The sequence below is a fragment of the Leptodactylus fuscus genome, chromosome 9 (genome assembly GCF_031893055.1).
Source record: "Leptodactylus fuscus isolate aLepFus1 chromosome 9, aLepFus1.hap2, whole genome shotgun sequence".
Classification (NCBI taxonomy): Eukaryota; Metazoa; Chordata; class Amphibia; order Anura; family Leptodactylidae; genus Leptodactylus; species Leptodactylus fuscus.
Genome location: NC_134273.1, coordinates 61,067,881 through 61,082,128, shown reverse-complemented (window position 1 = coordinate 61,082,128; position 14,248 = coordinate 61,067,881). Strand labels below are relative to the sequence as shown.

Here is a 14,248-nt window from a genome sequence, read left to right as displayed (position 1 = left end):
CTGTAAAACGTATCCGCCACGGGCAAATCGGTCCTGTGGGGACCCGGACTTAAGATGATGAGCTGGTTTTTCCAACGTTAGATATGCTACACACTGTTATTTAACTTTAAATCACCTTTTAGTATGTTCCGACGCATTTTAAACCCTGTTTCTTCATTCTGAGCTATTTTTATTGCATTTTGTTTTCAATGTCTTTGGGTGTGTGAAAAATGGATGACACACAAATGTCATCCATTTTTCTTCATGGACCCATAAACTTTCATTGATGCGATGCATCTGTGAAAAAAAAAGAAAACATGGTACAATACGAAAACTAATGGGCATATATGGTATTCGCGAAAAATGCATCATATGTGCCTGAATACCGGACATGTGAATAAGAACTAAGGATAGGTTGTTAATTAAAGTTTGGCTGATTTGATTGGATGAGTGATTTTCTGAAAAGGCTGCAGTATTTAGGGTGCATTCACGCAGAGTTTATTGGCGAGGGTATTGGCGCTGAAAATCCACGTGGAAAAAAAGCCTCCCATTGACTTCAATGGGTTCCTTTTTCCACTAGCAGAAAGGAACCCATTGAAGCCAATGGGAGGCTTTTCATCAGCGCTGAATCTGATGTGGATTCCACACCAAATTCAGCGCCATTTTCCTCCGTGTGAATGCACCCTTAGGTGAGCGCTGCTGCCTCTTCAATACTTACCAAGCACAGCGCTGTAAATTTGTAAAGCAGCTGCATGGGATATCTCAGGTGGCCCTCAGGGAGTGTAGATAATATAGGGGATTCCAGGTATCAAACTCTATGGATATTTAATTGATAACCTATGAATTATTTTTTTCCTATTAATATTCAGTATTTAATGAACACCACCTACAATATTTTATTTATTTATTTATTTATTTATTTATTTATTTATTTATTTATTATGTAGATTGTGAGCCCCATATAGACATCACAATGTACATGTTCTCCTATCAGTATGTCTTTATAGAATGGGAGGAAATCCACACAAACATGGGGAGAACATACAAACTCCTTGCAGATGTTGTTCCTGGTGGGATTCGAACCCAGGACTACAGCAATGCAAGGCTGCAGTGCTAACCACTGAGCCTCTGTGTTGCCACCACCTGCACTATTTGTCAGTGGCAGTGTGACCTGCTAAAGGGAACCTGTATTCTACAAGCATGAACCTAAAAATGGCCTCTCACCCTCAGATGACTTGAACAGTATATTTAATGCTGGTACTGCTTAGCAGTTATCTCTTATTGTCTTAAGCCAGGTTCACACAGGGTTTTTTGGTCAGGATTTTGACGCGGAATCTGGCTCAAAAACCCGCATCTCATTGAATTCAATAGGTTCCTTTTTCCGTGAGCTGTTCCCGCGCGTGGAAAAAAGAAGCAACATGCCCTTTCTTGAGGCGGATTCCGCGGCGCAACGCTTCCCATTCATTTGTGCCTAATCCAGAGCGTAAGGCCGCGACTGGATACCGTTGCACTGTATGCACTGCACAGGAATCCAGTCGTGGATAGCCGTTTTTTGGACCAGTTTCTGAGGCGGCCTCTGCGTCAAAATCCGGTACAACCCCCCGTGTGAACCTGGCTTTACTGTGCTCTTGAGCCTATAAATATGTGCGTGCGTGCTTGCGTTTGCGTGTCTGTATGTGTCCACCCAGTGGTTGTGAGGTGACTTACAGCTTATTGACAATGTCATCTAGTATATCCCAAAACCGTGCTGAATTCACAGTATATAGAAAGAAATTCTAACCCTTAATGACATTTTCTGAAAGGTAACAGTGGAAACATCTTAGAACTTGTTGCATCTATTGAAGAATGAACTTTCTTTACAGTACGGATCCTATCCCGGCTGACACTATCTAATAATACTGTACTAGTTTAGATATAAGATACTGTCGCTGGTACAATTATCTAATATCAGATAATAAATGTTATGTACTGTACAATAACCATCAATAGCAGTAATAATGTAATATTAACCTCCTCTTAAACAACACTTATAGTCACATATTCATAGTTCATTTATCCATGTCTTAGAGTCCTGCTGAGTATTCTTCTAAATTGGTACTACAATAATTTTTCATACAGGATAAGGCTGTTCAGTTCAACCACTAATGTTCCCCAATGGTCCCGTGTTCAGCTTTACATTTAAGGAATGACTATTAATACATACAGTATGAAACTCCTTACAGAGCAGTAGTTAAAAGATATCCATATACAACATGATGCTTGATGACAATAACATTTCATGCTATGGATGGGTTAATATTTTGGGTATGTACTAGCATTATAATTTCTTACATTTATGTCATAACAGAACAGGGCATGTTCAACATCCAATGGACTGTCCATGTCGGCCATGTTGGTCCTACAGCCCGATAGGCTTCAGTAATTGTATTATTATGGGGATAACTCCATAATATGATGCCATACAGAGCACTATACAGAAGCATATGGAGTTCTATAGTATAGAGCTACTGAGATTATGTAGGCTTCAATATAGTTTCTATATGGTCTTATGTTGACATCACATCAGTGTTACTGAGCTCAGGAGGACCTTTCTGTCTTAGATAGTCTACTATACAAAAATACTGAAGAGGACTAGCCAAAATTTTTTATTCAGGGAGATGAATGGTATTTGAGTTTTATTAGAGCGGCAGTGTAGGATCTCAAAACTGCCCAATAGAGCTGATCTGTGCAGGAAACAGCTGTCAGCCCCCCACCCATCAGACATTTATGGCCTATCCTAAGGATAGGTCATATAATCACTAATCCTGGATAAGGCCTGTGTTTGGAGGCCCCCCCCCAACGGAATACCGAACGCAACTGCAAGCAGTGTGCCAGTGAAAGCACACAGACCCCATAGACTATAATGGGGTCCGTGTGCTTGCCGCCAGGTTTCCACAGGGATCGTGTGGACAGGAAAGTAGTTTGCAATCTACACAAGCACACGGCAAGCACATGGACCCCATTATAGTCTATGGGGTCTGTGCTTTTACTGCACACCGCTTCCAGTTGTGTTCGGTATTCTGTTTGGGGGGGTCCCCATGCAGACTCCCCGAATGGAATACTGAATGCAGGTGTGAATGAGGGGTAACCCATTTAAGTAGCGGTCTATCAGCAATATTACATCACTGGAGGTTGAGACCCTTCAAAGAACCTCATGATTACAATAACATAACCACTATGCACCGTATTGAGAACAGTCTAGAGATGGATATTTCATAGGGATATCCTGACTCTTTTATCTGTAAGGAGTTCCCTGAAGATAACACTGTAACTAGAATACAAGTAGGCAAAGTACATATAAAACATACAATGCTGACTGTCCACAAATAACAAAGTAAGGCAAAGAATGATCACCTAGAGAAATAATGAATAGAAAAATACATAACTACAAATAGAGGCAAACACAATGATCAAATGCGGATACTGATACACTGAAACGCATTGAGCAGGGAACATTCAGAACATAAACAAAGGTCGCCTGTACACTTTCAGGTTTTGTTATTGTTTTATTCGCTACAGATTTTAGGCTGCGACTCCACATTGCAGGAACACAGCTTTTTTTGTTACAGATTTTGTTGTGTTTTTTTTTTTTTTTTTATTAGCCAAAGCCAGGACTAGATTGAACAGAAGTTAGAAGTATAAGAACTTTCTATCTATTTCTGATTCCATTTGTAGCCATTCCTAACTTTAGCTCAAAAAACCGCAACAAAATCTGCAACAAAAAAAGCTGCGTTTCTGCAATGTGGGGCCATAGGCTGGGTTCACACGATATATTTTGGCATGTAATGTGGCACGTAGACGCGGCGGGAGCTTTTGCGGGCCGTATACGCTCCCATTGTTTTCAATGGGAGCTGGTACCGTATACGCGGCGCTACTTTGCGGCCGTGATTTTGCGGTGGCCGCAAAATAGCGCCGCGTATACGATACCGGCTCCCATTGAAAACAATGGGAGGGTATACGGCCTGCAAAAGCTCCCGCGGTGTCTACGTGCCACATTACGTGTCAAAATACATTGTGTGAACCCAGCCTTAGCCTTAAAGCCAATACTAAGAGTGAATCATAATACGAACGATTCCGGACCAAAAAACGGGTAGCCGCGACTGAATGGCAGTGTGCACTCCACCGGCATACAGTTGCACACTCCGCTCCGGATTAGGCCCAATGAATGGGCCTAGTCGGGAGGAGGGAGTGTCTTTGGGCCGAATTGCGAGGCGAATCGGTCTGAAGAATGGGCATCTCTCTTCTTTTTTCCGGTAGCCGGAAGAAATGGTTCCCGGAAAAAAGAACTGACCGGCCCCATTGATTTTAGTGGGAGCCGTCTTCAAAACGGCCTCAAAACCCTGTCCAAAAAACTCTGCGTGAACTTACCCTTACACATCTCTCCCTTCATAATCTACTCCTGGCTTGGGCTTCAAGAACTGTCCAAAAAATCTGAACAAAACTGGATCAAAGTTGGAATGTGTATGGCACCGAAAAAGTTGCAAGAAATTGCGACACTTTCAAGCAGTCTCCACCAACTCTCTCAACAAAAAAAAACCCCGGAAATTTCTCTGTACATCGCATTGACTTTCTCGATATTTAAAAACGAATGTGTTTTTTTCAGTAAATGATATCTCTTTTTGTAGTCAGCAAATTAATATCACAAACTGGTTACTTGCTCATCGGCTCAATGCATTAATAGAGTCTGCGTGATTAATAGACCAAATAATTGTCCATCGTTATGACTTATTAGTAGAAGCTGCTCCAGGGTTTAATAATTACAGATAATTAGACCTGCCAGCGAGCTATTCAGAGATATGATAAAGGAGGAAGGGGACAACTCGGCTGATTAACCCTTTTATATTCTTAAGGGTGATAATTAGTATCTTACAAGTTTGCAATTAAACCATCATTTTAGTCGGTGACACACCCGTAGCCTCACCTACAAATATATCGCCCGCTAGGGTTGGTGAACCCTGAACTTTCCACAATATCAGTCACCTGGTTTATTTCTGTATATACAGTATATATTACATATGTACAGTATTTTCAGAATGATAACATTACTCAAAAATGTACTGGCAGATGAAGTCAAATTCTGACTAGCCATTAACTAGTATTTTTGCTATTATTCGTATGTTGTAGGCTTTGACTAACATACAACCTTGTAGAATTTCAATATTTAAAACTATATATTATATAGATTTTTAAGTTGATGCGCAATCTATTAAGATCTATCAAATATAAATATTTCATAAAATATACTGCCTATCATAAAGAATTCTAGTTCAAATTAAGAACAATTGATTCCTATATTTTATTTTTTCACTGTCCTTTTCTCATTTTAAAGGGGTTTTCGGGGACTTTAGAAGCGATAACCTGTCCTTAGGATAGGTCAGCAATATCAGATCAGTAAGGCCTGACTTTTGGCATACCCATTGATCGACTGGGTCTAGTCGCGATGGGATGCCAATGCAGTACATCATTATTCCGTCGTGGCATCCCACTCCAGATTAGGCCCGGATGAATGTGCATAGGGAATCTCGAGACGCGGAATCCGTCGCAAGATCGAGCAGGATGCTTCTTTTCTCCGCGTCCTGCTGCGATCCTTGTCTCCCATTGAAGAGAATGGGAAGTGGATTCCAGGAGCAATCTGCTCCGGATTTGGGACGAAATCCACCCCCAAATCTGCGCCACAGCCACAACATAATGTCCTGCATGGAACTGCACTGTTGCCCCTTCAATCTGATTGGCGGGGGTTCCAGGAATTGAATCCCCATTCATCTGCTAGTTATGACATATCCTAACATCATATACTAAAATCTTGGGAAACCTCTGCCTTCATTTTGGTATTATAATGCCATTGGAGACAGAATAGCTTTCCATCTTACTCATTTTCATCCAGAATTAGGCTATTTTCACATATTTTTACAGGCGGAAGTGTTAGTGCTGGCATATTTTACTGCCTCAGCATGTGATATATTGCAAAGAAGTGTAAAATATTTTCCATACAAATCTATGGGGATATATTTCATATATATTCAAGCATTTTATGCACTGAGACGCACCTGTAAAAATGCAGTGTGAACACAGTCTAAGTGTAATACTACCGGTTATGGATTCTGCTATATCAGTGGTAAAGTTGAAACAATGAATCGGATTGATATGTCTATAATCTTGTGGGAAATAGAAGCCGCTCTCTATAGACTTTACATAGTATTAGCTAAGTTTTCTACTTATGTACTTTGAATACACAGTAACTCTATGACCGTAATCTGCTTATATGCATTTATCATCTGTATTTTTCTATGGAAATGACTTGATTGATTCTTTCTCCTACACTATAATGAATGCCAACCCCTTCGCTACCATTTGAGATCCGTCTGACACCAGTGTCATTGACTTGTAAATTTGCTTCCTCTGAATGTCAGACTGTCATGGATATGGTTGGTCTCCCAGGCACTACAGTATGCTGCCAAAAACATTTAACCACGAAGCACACGAGAAGGAAAGAACTGACAAACAAAGGATAGAAAAGGAAAAGTAGACACTGTAGACCAATAGGAAACATTAAGAAAGTAAGCAAATCCTGCAAATGAGCAACAGATTGTTGAAAGATGGGCGAGGGACCTTGTGTGGAAGGCAAGTTGAGTTGCAATTCACACATCACCATCAGTCTTAATGATGTGAAACAGCGTGACGTTGAAGAGCACCTGGTGTCCATTGTTCCAGGCATAGAGGGCACGGTCCCGAGCATTGTAATCCAGCATTGATATGTGAAAGTACTGATTGTGGAAGGGGATGTCCATATACTCATATGAAGAGGACTTGGTGGAATATGAGTAGTAGACCTTGGCACCAGTGAGATGGTTGTTGGTGACGTACAATGTGCCACAAATCATGAAGGATTCTCCAGCACTCCTTTTGGGGTATCCTGTGCTCCAGCTCTTAACAACTTCTAATGTGTCTTGTCGAAGCTGGCTTATAACAATATTCCCAGCATTCTGGTTGGTAGCGTAAACAGCCCATAGCCCAAACTCATCAGCCATCAAGTCGATGTCAGAATAGCCTCCCCATGTGTACGGATAGACATTGTTAAAACCGGCATTGTCCAAGCTACGTTGGGCCAAGATTTTCCCTGTATTGAAGCTGTACTTAATGATGATGTTGCTCTGATACTTGTTGAAGAAGAGAGAGCCATTGTAAACCAGGTGACTAGTGCCAGCCCATTTCACTGGTAAGGTGTAAGTCCTGGATTCTGCTCCGGTGACAAAATCTGCCAGTGACTTGTACTCTCGAACTATCTTGCTTGTTGTGAATCCTTCCATATACCAGACCTATGAAGAAGACAGATACATTACTTTATACTTTATTTATAAATTTGCATTGCTTCCTATCTTTCATATTTTATCTACATGTGGATCAGTACATAAAACCAATTAATTAAGTGTAAATAATTACAAATTGCCCAGTGCTTTCTGTTATTGACTTCACTGGTCTCATAATTTACCGTAAGCTTCTGGGCTTAGTATGTAAGACATGTATCGAGGTCAAGAAATATGTGATTATAATAGCAATACTCAGATGTGAAGGATATATAACATGTCTGCTCTTTACTGAATTTTTCTCCCTATTTATTAACAACCATCCCTAATACATACACGATTGTTTTTCTCAGATGCTACGGGATCCGTCATCCAGGCTCCAAACCGTGGCCCAGATGCCTTCACAGTAACCGGTCCAGTGATCTTCATGAGCTTTCCACAAGCTTGAACAAAAAATATAGTTATAAAAACATGACATGTTGTAAAATGGGTATGTTGGTTTGGCACATATAACCTCATGATTCAATCTGTGGTTTATTTATTCATGAGTATATTTGCATATTGGAAATCCCCTTTAAGAATATCTTGGCAATGAAGGCCCTGATTTTTTTTTAGATTTATTAATATATAAATTAGTACTCCGGAGCAATACACAGCGCCAGAGCATGAATATAAGACCAGGACGAGTACAGCTTAGTTCCCTCCCCCTACCACTCAAGGAAGGGAGAGAGAATGGAGGCCAAATACAGTGCAGTGGATCGCAGCAGTTTGGAGCACCACACAGCCACCCTCCGTGCTCCAGATTGCTCATTCGCATATTTACAAATCTTAGAATATTATAGCAATTGAGACCTGGATATTTTTTAGCTGTAAAAAAATTGCACTGAAGTGAGCTTCACCTATCTAACTGTGGTTTTATATGCTTAACCCTGGTGACAGACTCCCTTTAAAGCTAAGGCCCCACGTAGCCAGAAAAGCTGTGGCGGCAATGCATTGCAGTTTTTCTTACAACACTATTCATAGAATTCTGCAGAGGTTTCTTCTGCAGACTTTCTGCTTCCATTATACCTATATAAAACTGCCGGTATTTCTGTAGGTACAATTGACGTACTACGGTTTTGGAAATCACAGCGTGTCCACTGTGCATATTTTTCCGCTGTGTGTGGATGGGATTCGCTATAATCCCATTTGCTATGCAGTGACTGTAAAAACCGTAGAGTTTACACTACATAGAGCCCCAGCGTTAGGGTGTGTTCACACGGCGGAATTTGCTTTCCGTGGGTGAACATTGCCCGCGGTTAGCTGCACAGGATACTGGAGCAGTGCATCGGCATCCCGTCGCAGGATTCTGCTCTGGATTAGGCCCAAATGAATGGGTCTAATCCGGAGGGAGCCTCGTGCCGCGGATGCTGCGGCTGATTCAGCTGTGGAATCCGCGGCAAGAAGGGTAATTTCGCTTCTTTTTTCCGCTTCTAGCTAGTGGAAAAATGAAGTGAGCAGCTCCCATCGAAGTCAATGGGAGCCGGTTTTGGCAGATTCCAATTCAATACAATATTGTGGCATGCTAGCAAAACTCTTGACAGGCTGCAATACACAACATAAGCACTAGGGGGGATACACAAACACATATAGTATACAGATGTCACCACAAAGCATCACAAAATCATATATCTTTTTAAACAGCTCATCATCTTATAGGATAGGACATATCTTGGGTTATCTTAAGCCAAGAAAAAAGGTAACAGAGGACTCCTTTTTGTAGGTGTGTTTTTACTGAAAATGTAATATGCAGTTGCACATGGGATATATACAGTAAATATTGTTTTCGGTATTGTGGTTTTTGCCTTTAACATTTTACAGTATTTAGTTCTTCATCGACTTCAAACACAGAGCATGCTGAAGTAATAAAAGCAATACTAAAGCCGTCATCAGTGCTCTGCGTGAATGAGAATACATTTATTTGCATTCACTGACATCGCATCTCATGAACTAAACCACTGTAAAGACGTCTCACGTGAACGGGGTCTTACAGTTCTCTATTTTTACCTAAGTGCCTGCTTCAAAATCGTCACCGCAGGTAGCAAGTCAAACAAGGCATTGCATATTGTTTGTCCTTTTCCCCACAGGCCACCAGTAATAGAGAATAATTTGCGTAAAATAATACTGATTATCTTGGTGGCTGCTTACACTTACAGCAGAGACTCCCCACAACGCTGTGTGAACATGTACGTAGGTTGAGCACAGCAGCAGAAGACTTTAATGATTAAATTGCAGCTTTTCATTCCAATTTTTTTAGACCTAATCAGACCAGAGTTCCTTTTGAGCGATACCCCTGCTCCCTCCCTCCTTCCCTCCAAGAAAATGCTTTTCTACCTTTGGTATTAACCACGGATATTTAGAAAATATATGTCTTTGAAACAATCTCCTCTAACCATTAAACACTTAATCTCCTGCTGTGTACAGAAATTAAGCAGGCATGTCTATTTTATTACAGCGGGATTCCGGCTTCTTCTGTGGTTTTCGTATACGTGCCAAAGTTTTAATGCAATTTCATAGTAGAGCAGTCATAACTGTTCAACAGAGACAATAAATGAACTGTTCAGCCATGTTTCTCTTTACGTTCCCTGATGCTAAATGCAAAATGAATTCAATAACTTGACGGCTGGAAACGGAAAAGCGTTCTCTCTGGTAAAGTGGTTTCAAATGGTTTACTGGGAATATCTGATGGCACTAAATGCTGGTTTCTAGGGGTGTTATTGCTAACAAACGTATTTTACTTCCTAAGGGGAACCACCAACGCTAAGCAATTCTGAGATAACATCAGAGGTTGTCACAGCCACGCCCTCTCATGTGTCAGAATGTGAGTGCTCAAAACAGATCCCATTCATTTCAATGTATCGTTACAGGTGTATAATGTGCGTAATTTTGCGCGCGTAATTTCGCGGCTGCAAAATTACGCGCATTATACGCCCGTAACGATTCATTGAAATGAATGGGATCTGTTTTGAGCGCTCATATTCTGACACGTGTATACGTACCAGAATGAGCACAAGTTAACTCCGTGTGAACTCACCCTGAGCGCTCAAAACAGATCCCATTCATTACGTGTCGTTACGGGCGTATAATGCACGTAATTTTGTGCATGTAATTTTGCGGCCACAAAATTACGCGCGTTATATGCCCATAACAACACATTGAAATAAATGGGATCTGTTTTGAGCGCTCACATTCTGACACGTGTATACGTGCCAGAATGAGCGCACGTTAACTCCGTGTGAACTCGCCCTGAGCGCTCAAAACAGATCCCATTCATTTCATTGTGTCGTTACGGGCATATAACGTGCGTAATTTTGCGGCCACAAAATTATGCGCGTTATACGCCCGTATCGACACATTGAAATGAATGGGATCTATTTTGAGCGCTCACATTCTGACACGTGTAGACATGCGAGAATGCGCGCGCGTTAACTCTGGGTGAACGAAAGTGATCCTGAATAGCAACCAAGATAAAGCCATGTTTCTGGACAGCATGGGCAAGAAGGCCACCTCTTCCTGTGACAAAGTTTAGATACAGTACATGGGCACATTGAAACAGAATGTGAATGTGAGTAATACAATGGAATAATACAAATTATATAATTTGAGTGTAGAGTAAATAATCCTCAAACCAAAGCTTAGCCTTACTGAGTTTTTTCATGCACTCTCTCAGACGAGTTTCCAGGCCCAGAACCCGTTGGTGCAGCTCCTCATAGTCAAACGCTCCAATCTCCTGCTGAATGGTGGTAAGAATGCCCGTGAGATTTCGGATTTCTTCCTTGAACTGTGTGATCAGCCGAGCATCTGTTTTATACTGCTCCAAGACAGGAATTAGTGGCTGCAGTTCATCCATTTTTTCTTTCAGATCCTGTAAGAGTTGAGGTTGCGTTTTATTGGATTCTCAGGTGATATGACAGAAACATAGGACAGGCTGAAGGAACGATTGTTAATTCCTAAAAATTAGACTTATTTTTCCATGAGCAACACGCTCATGAATATAACAACTTGTGGACCCCCACTGAACTGATCAGTGAGGTCTATCGAGTCAGACCCTTGCTGATCTGATTTTGATGACTTGTCCTTATAGGTCATCAATATCACTTGCTAGAAAACCCCTTTAAGTTGTTGTTTCCTCTGGCACTCTTACCTGAAAGTGACGCGTCAGAAGTGTTTTACGGTCTTCTTCAATCTGCCTAAATTTGGACCTTAGTCCCTTCATCTGAGTCTCCATCTTCTGTACATACTGGAAGTCCCTCTGCGTCCGTAAGTTCAACACTTCTATTGACTGTGACATGTTCTGCACCTGTAGAATTGGGACAAAATGTTTAGTAATGTAATTTTAATTAAAATGTCACCGGAAAACTCGATATCTACGAGTAGATCAATTCACGCTAAGTGAGATTGACAATACAGATTGACTAAATTTATGATAAATACAGTTTGTAACAGGGAAAACATACAATATGATACAGCCATAAAGCCATTGATAAAAATATAGGTAAATAGTGTTTGCAATTTCTTTACAACACTTCACGGTATTGCAATGTTATACTTCATGGTGCCTTTTATGAAAGGTAAGGATTAAATCTAGGTGCATAGGTATTATAGGAAGGTATTATAGTGTACGGCTATGGCCGCACACAAATGTGAAAAACGGATGTGTAATAGATCATTTCCATGGAGACACATACATGTCCATTGTTTTAAAGGACTGTTTTAACAAAGCATTAAATAATAGGACAAGTCGTATTTTTGTCTGTTTTTGGAGACGGACTGACCAATACAAGTCAATAGCTCCATTTTTAGCGTTCGGCAAACTGGATTTTATCAGTTTCAAAGCCTTTAAAAACAGATGAGTTAAAATAAAATGACCAATGAGGTTTGTACCTGATTCATTGGACCATAGGACAATATGGAAATCTCTATTACAAGTCAGGACCAGTATTGGCAGATATAGAAATGTGCAGGCAGCCCTGTGTCCTAGTACCTTCCTTCTATACCTAGACTATGCTGGATCGATGTATCATTAGAGATGAATCTCTGTAATGTGTCTATCAGTGATTTTGCAGGGATTAATCTTTAGCAACACATTGCGCCAGCAAATTCTGGGCCCAGCCCCCGCCTCAGTCATGTATAGACCTTCTACGAGACAATCCACATTTCTCCTCTGTTCTGTCACTCAGTATCTGAACCCCCACTGTCTACATAGATTGAAAGCTGATGCAAGGAGTGTGGAGCCCTGTTCACATTCCTATTTCATTACATTTCTTTATTGTTTCTTTTTTAGCTTTTTCATTATCAATTTATAGATAACATAAGTGCCTATATAATGTCCAGTACCCATATGCAGGCAAATTCAATATTATCTGATCACGTGAAGCATGAGGATAACATTACAAATCGGCACCCTCTTCTGAATGTGTATGTTATTTTACTGTAGCTCTCATCAATGAAAGCATCTACATGGTGATCTACAGAAACATTCAAAGTAGCACGCCGCTAAGGGTCCATTTACACAGAGGAAAATGGTAAGGATAAGGAATTTGGTATGGAATTTCAGAGCTGAAAAATGGGTTCCTTTTTCTGCTAGTAAGCTACCTCTAGCAAGCACATGGAGGGCTGTGCGGCCCTCCAAAGAAATGCCACCCCACACCATTACTGACCCACTGCCAAACCGGTCATGCTGAAGGATGTTGCAGGCAGCAGATCGCTCTCCAGACCCTGTCACGTCTGTCACATGTGAACCTGCTTTCATCTATGAAGAGCACATGGTGCCAGTGGCGAAGTTGCCAATCTTGGTGTTCTGTGGCAAATGCCAAGTGTCCTGCACGGTGTTGGGCTTTGAGCACAACCCCCATCTGTGGACATCGGGCTCTCATACCATCCTCATAGGTCATTTCTAACTGGTTGTGCAGACACATGCACATTTGTAGCCTGCTGGAGGTCATTTTGCAGGTCTCTGGCAGTGCTCCTCCTGTTCCTCCTTGCACAAAGGCGGAGGTAACAGTCCTGCTGCTGGGTTATTGCCCTCCTACGGCCCCCTCCATGTCTCCTGGTGTACTGACCTGTCTCCTGGTAGCGCCTCAAGCCTCTGGACACTACGCTGACAGACACAGCAAACATTCTTGCCACAGCTTGCATTGATGTGCCATCCTGTAGCCACTTGTGTGGATTGTATAGTCTGTCTCATGATACCACGAGTGTGAAAGCACACCCATCATTCAAAGTGACCAAAACATCAGCCAGAAAGCATTGGTACTGAGATGTGGTCTGTGGTCCCCACCTGCAGACCCCTCCTTTATTGAGTGTGTTGCCAATAATTTCCATCTGTTGTCTATTCCTTTTGCACAACAGCATGTGAAATTGATTGTCAATCAGTGTTGCTTGGAGTTACATTGTATTGCTTAAGTGTTCCCTTTATTTTTATGAGCAGTGTATAAGTAATGGCTATGTGTGTCCTGGCCCCAGCTAGGTCAGTAGTTAAAGCATTCTATAGGAGTATAATAATAATGAGCGCACACAATGCCGCTGGTCGCATCTACGCTAAGTCAAAGGCTGCTTCCACCTGCAGCTATGGATGTGGCCAGGACCAAATTGGTTGCCCCTCACCCTTAGGTCCACTGGCATCATTTCTGATCACCAGTCTGCATTTACACTTTGTCAGCAGCTTAATAAAGGAATTCTATAAAAATGTGAAATTATTAGAATTTTTCATTTTTTTTTTTTAGAAACAAAGTGAATATTTCTTTATATGGTTGCATGCTGGTGTCCATACACAACCATATATCGCTCACACCATACAGTGACTAATAATAGGCCTATGATAGAGAATATCAGTTAGTATGCAATGTGTTCTTTCTGCCTCATTCATGAACGGTATCTGGCTGCAT

General features: G+C 41.3%; 1 protein-coding gene across 2 annotated transcripts in view; it reads right to left on the bottom strand.

Moving 5' to 3' along the window:
* Positions 1-6,056: 6,056 nt before the first annotated feature.
* OLFM3 (olfactomedin 3) overlaps positions 6,057-14,248 on the bottom strand; it is a 154,409-nt gene continuing 146,217 nt past the window's right edge. For both annotated transcript variants that reach the window (XM_075287413.1, XM_075287414.1), the window contains 4 exons: positions 11,506-11,661; positions 11,007-11,226; positions 7,659-7,765; positions 6,057-7,334 (listed from right to left, as the gene is read on the bottom strand). In XM_075287413.1, coding sequence (XP_075143514.1) covers positions 6,657-7,334; positions 7,659-7,765; positions 11,007-11,226; positions 11,506-11,661 — 1,161 coding nt within the window. In that variant the 3' untranslated portion in view covers positions 6,057-6,656. The remainder of the gene's footprint in view (positions 7,335-7,658; positions 7,766-11,006; positions 11,227-11,505; positions 11,662-14,248) is intronic.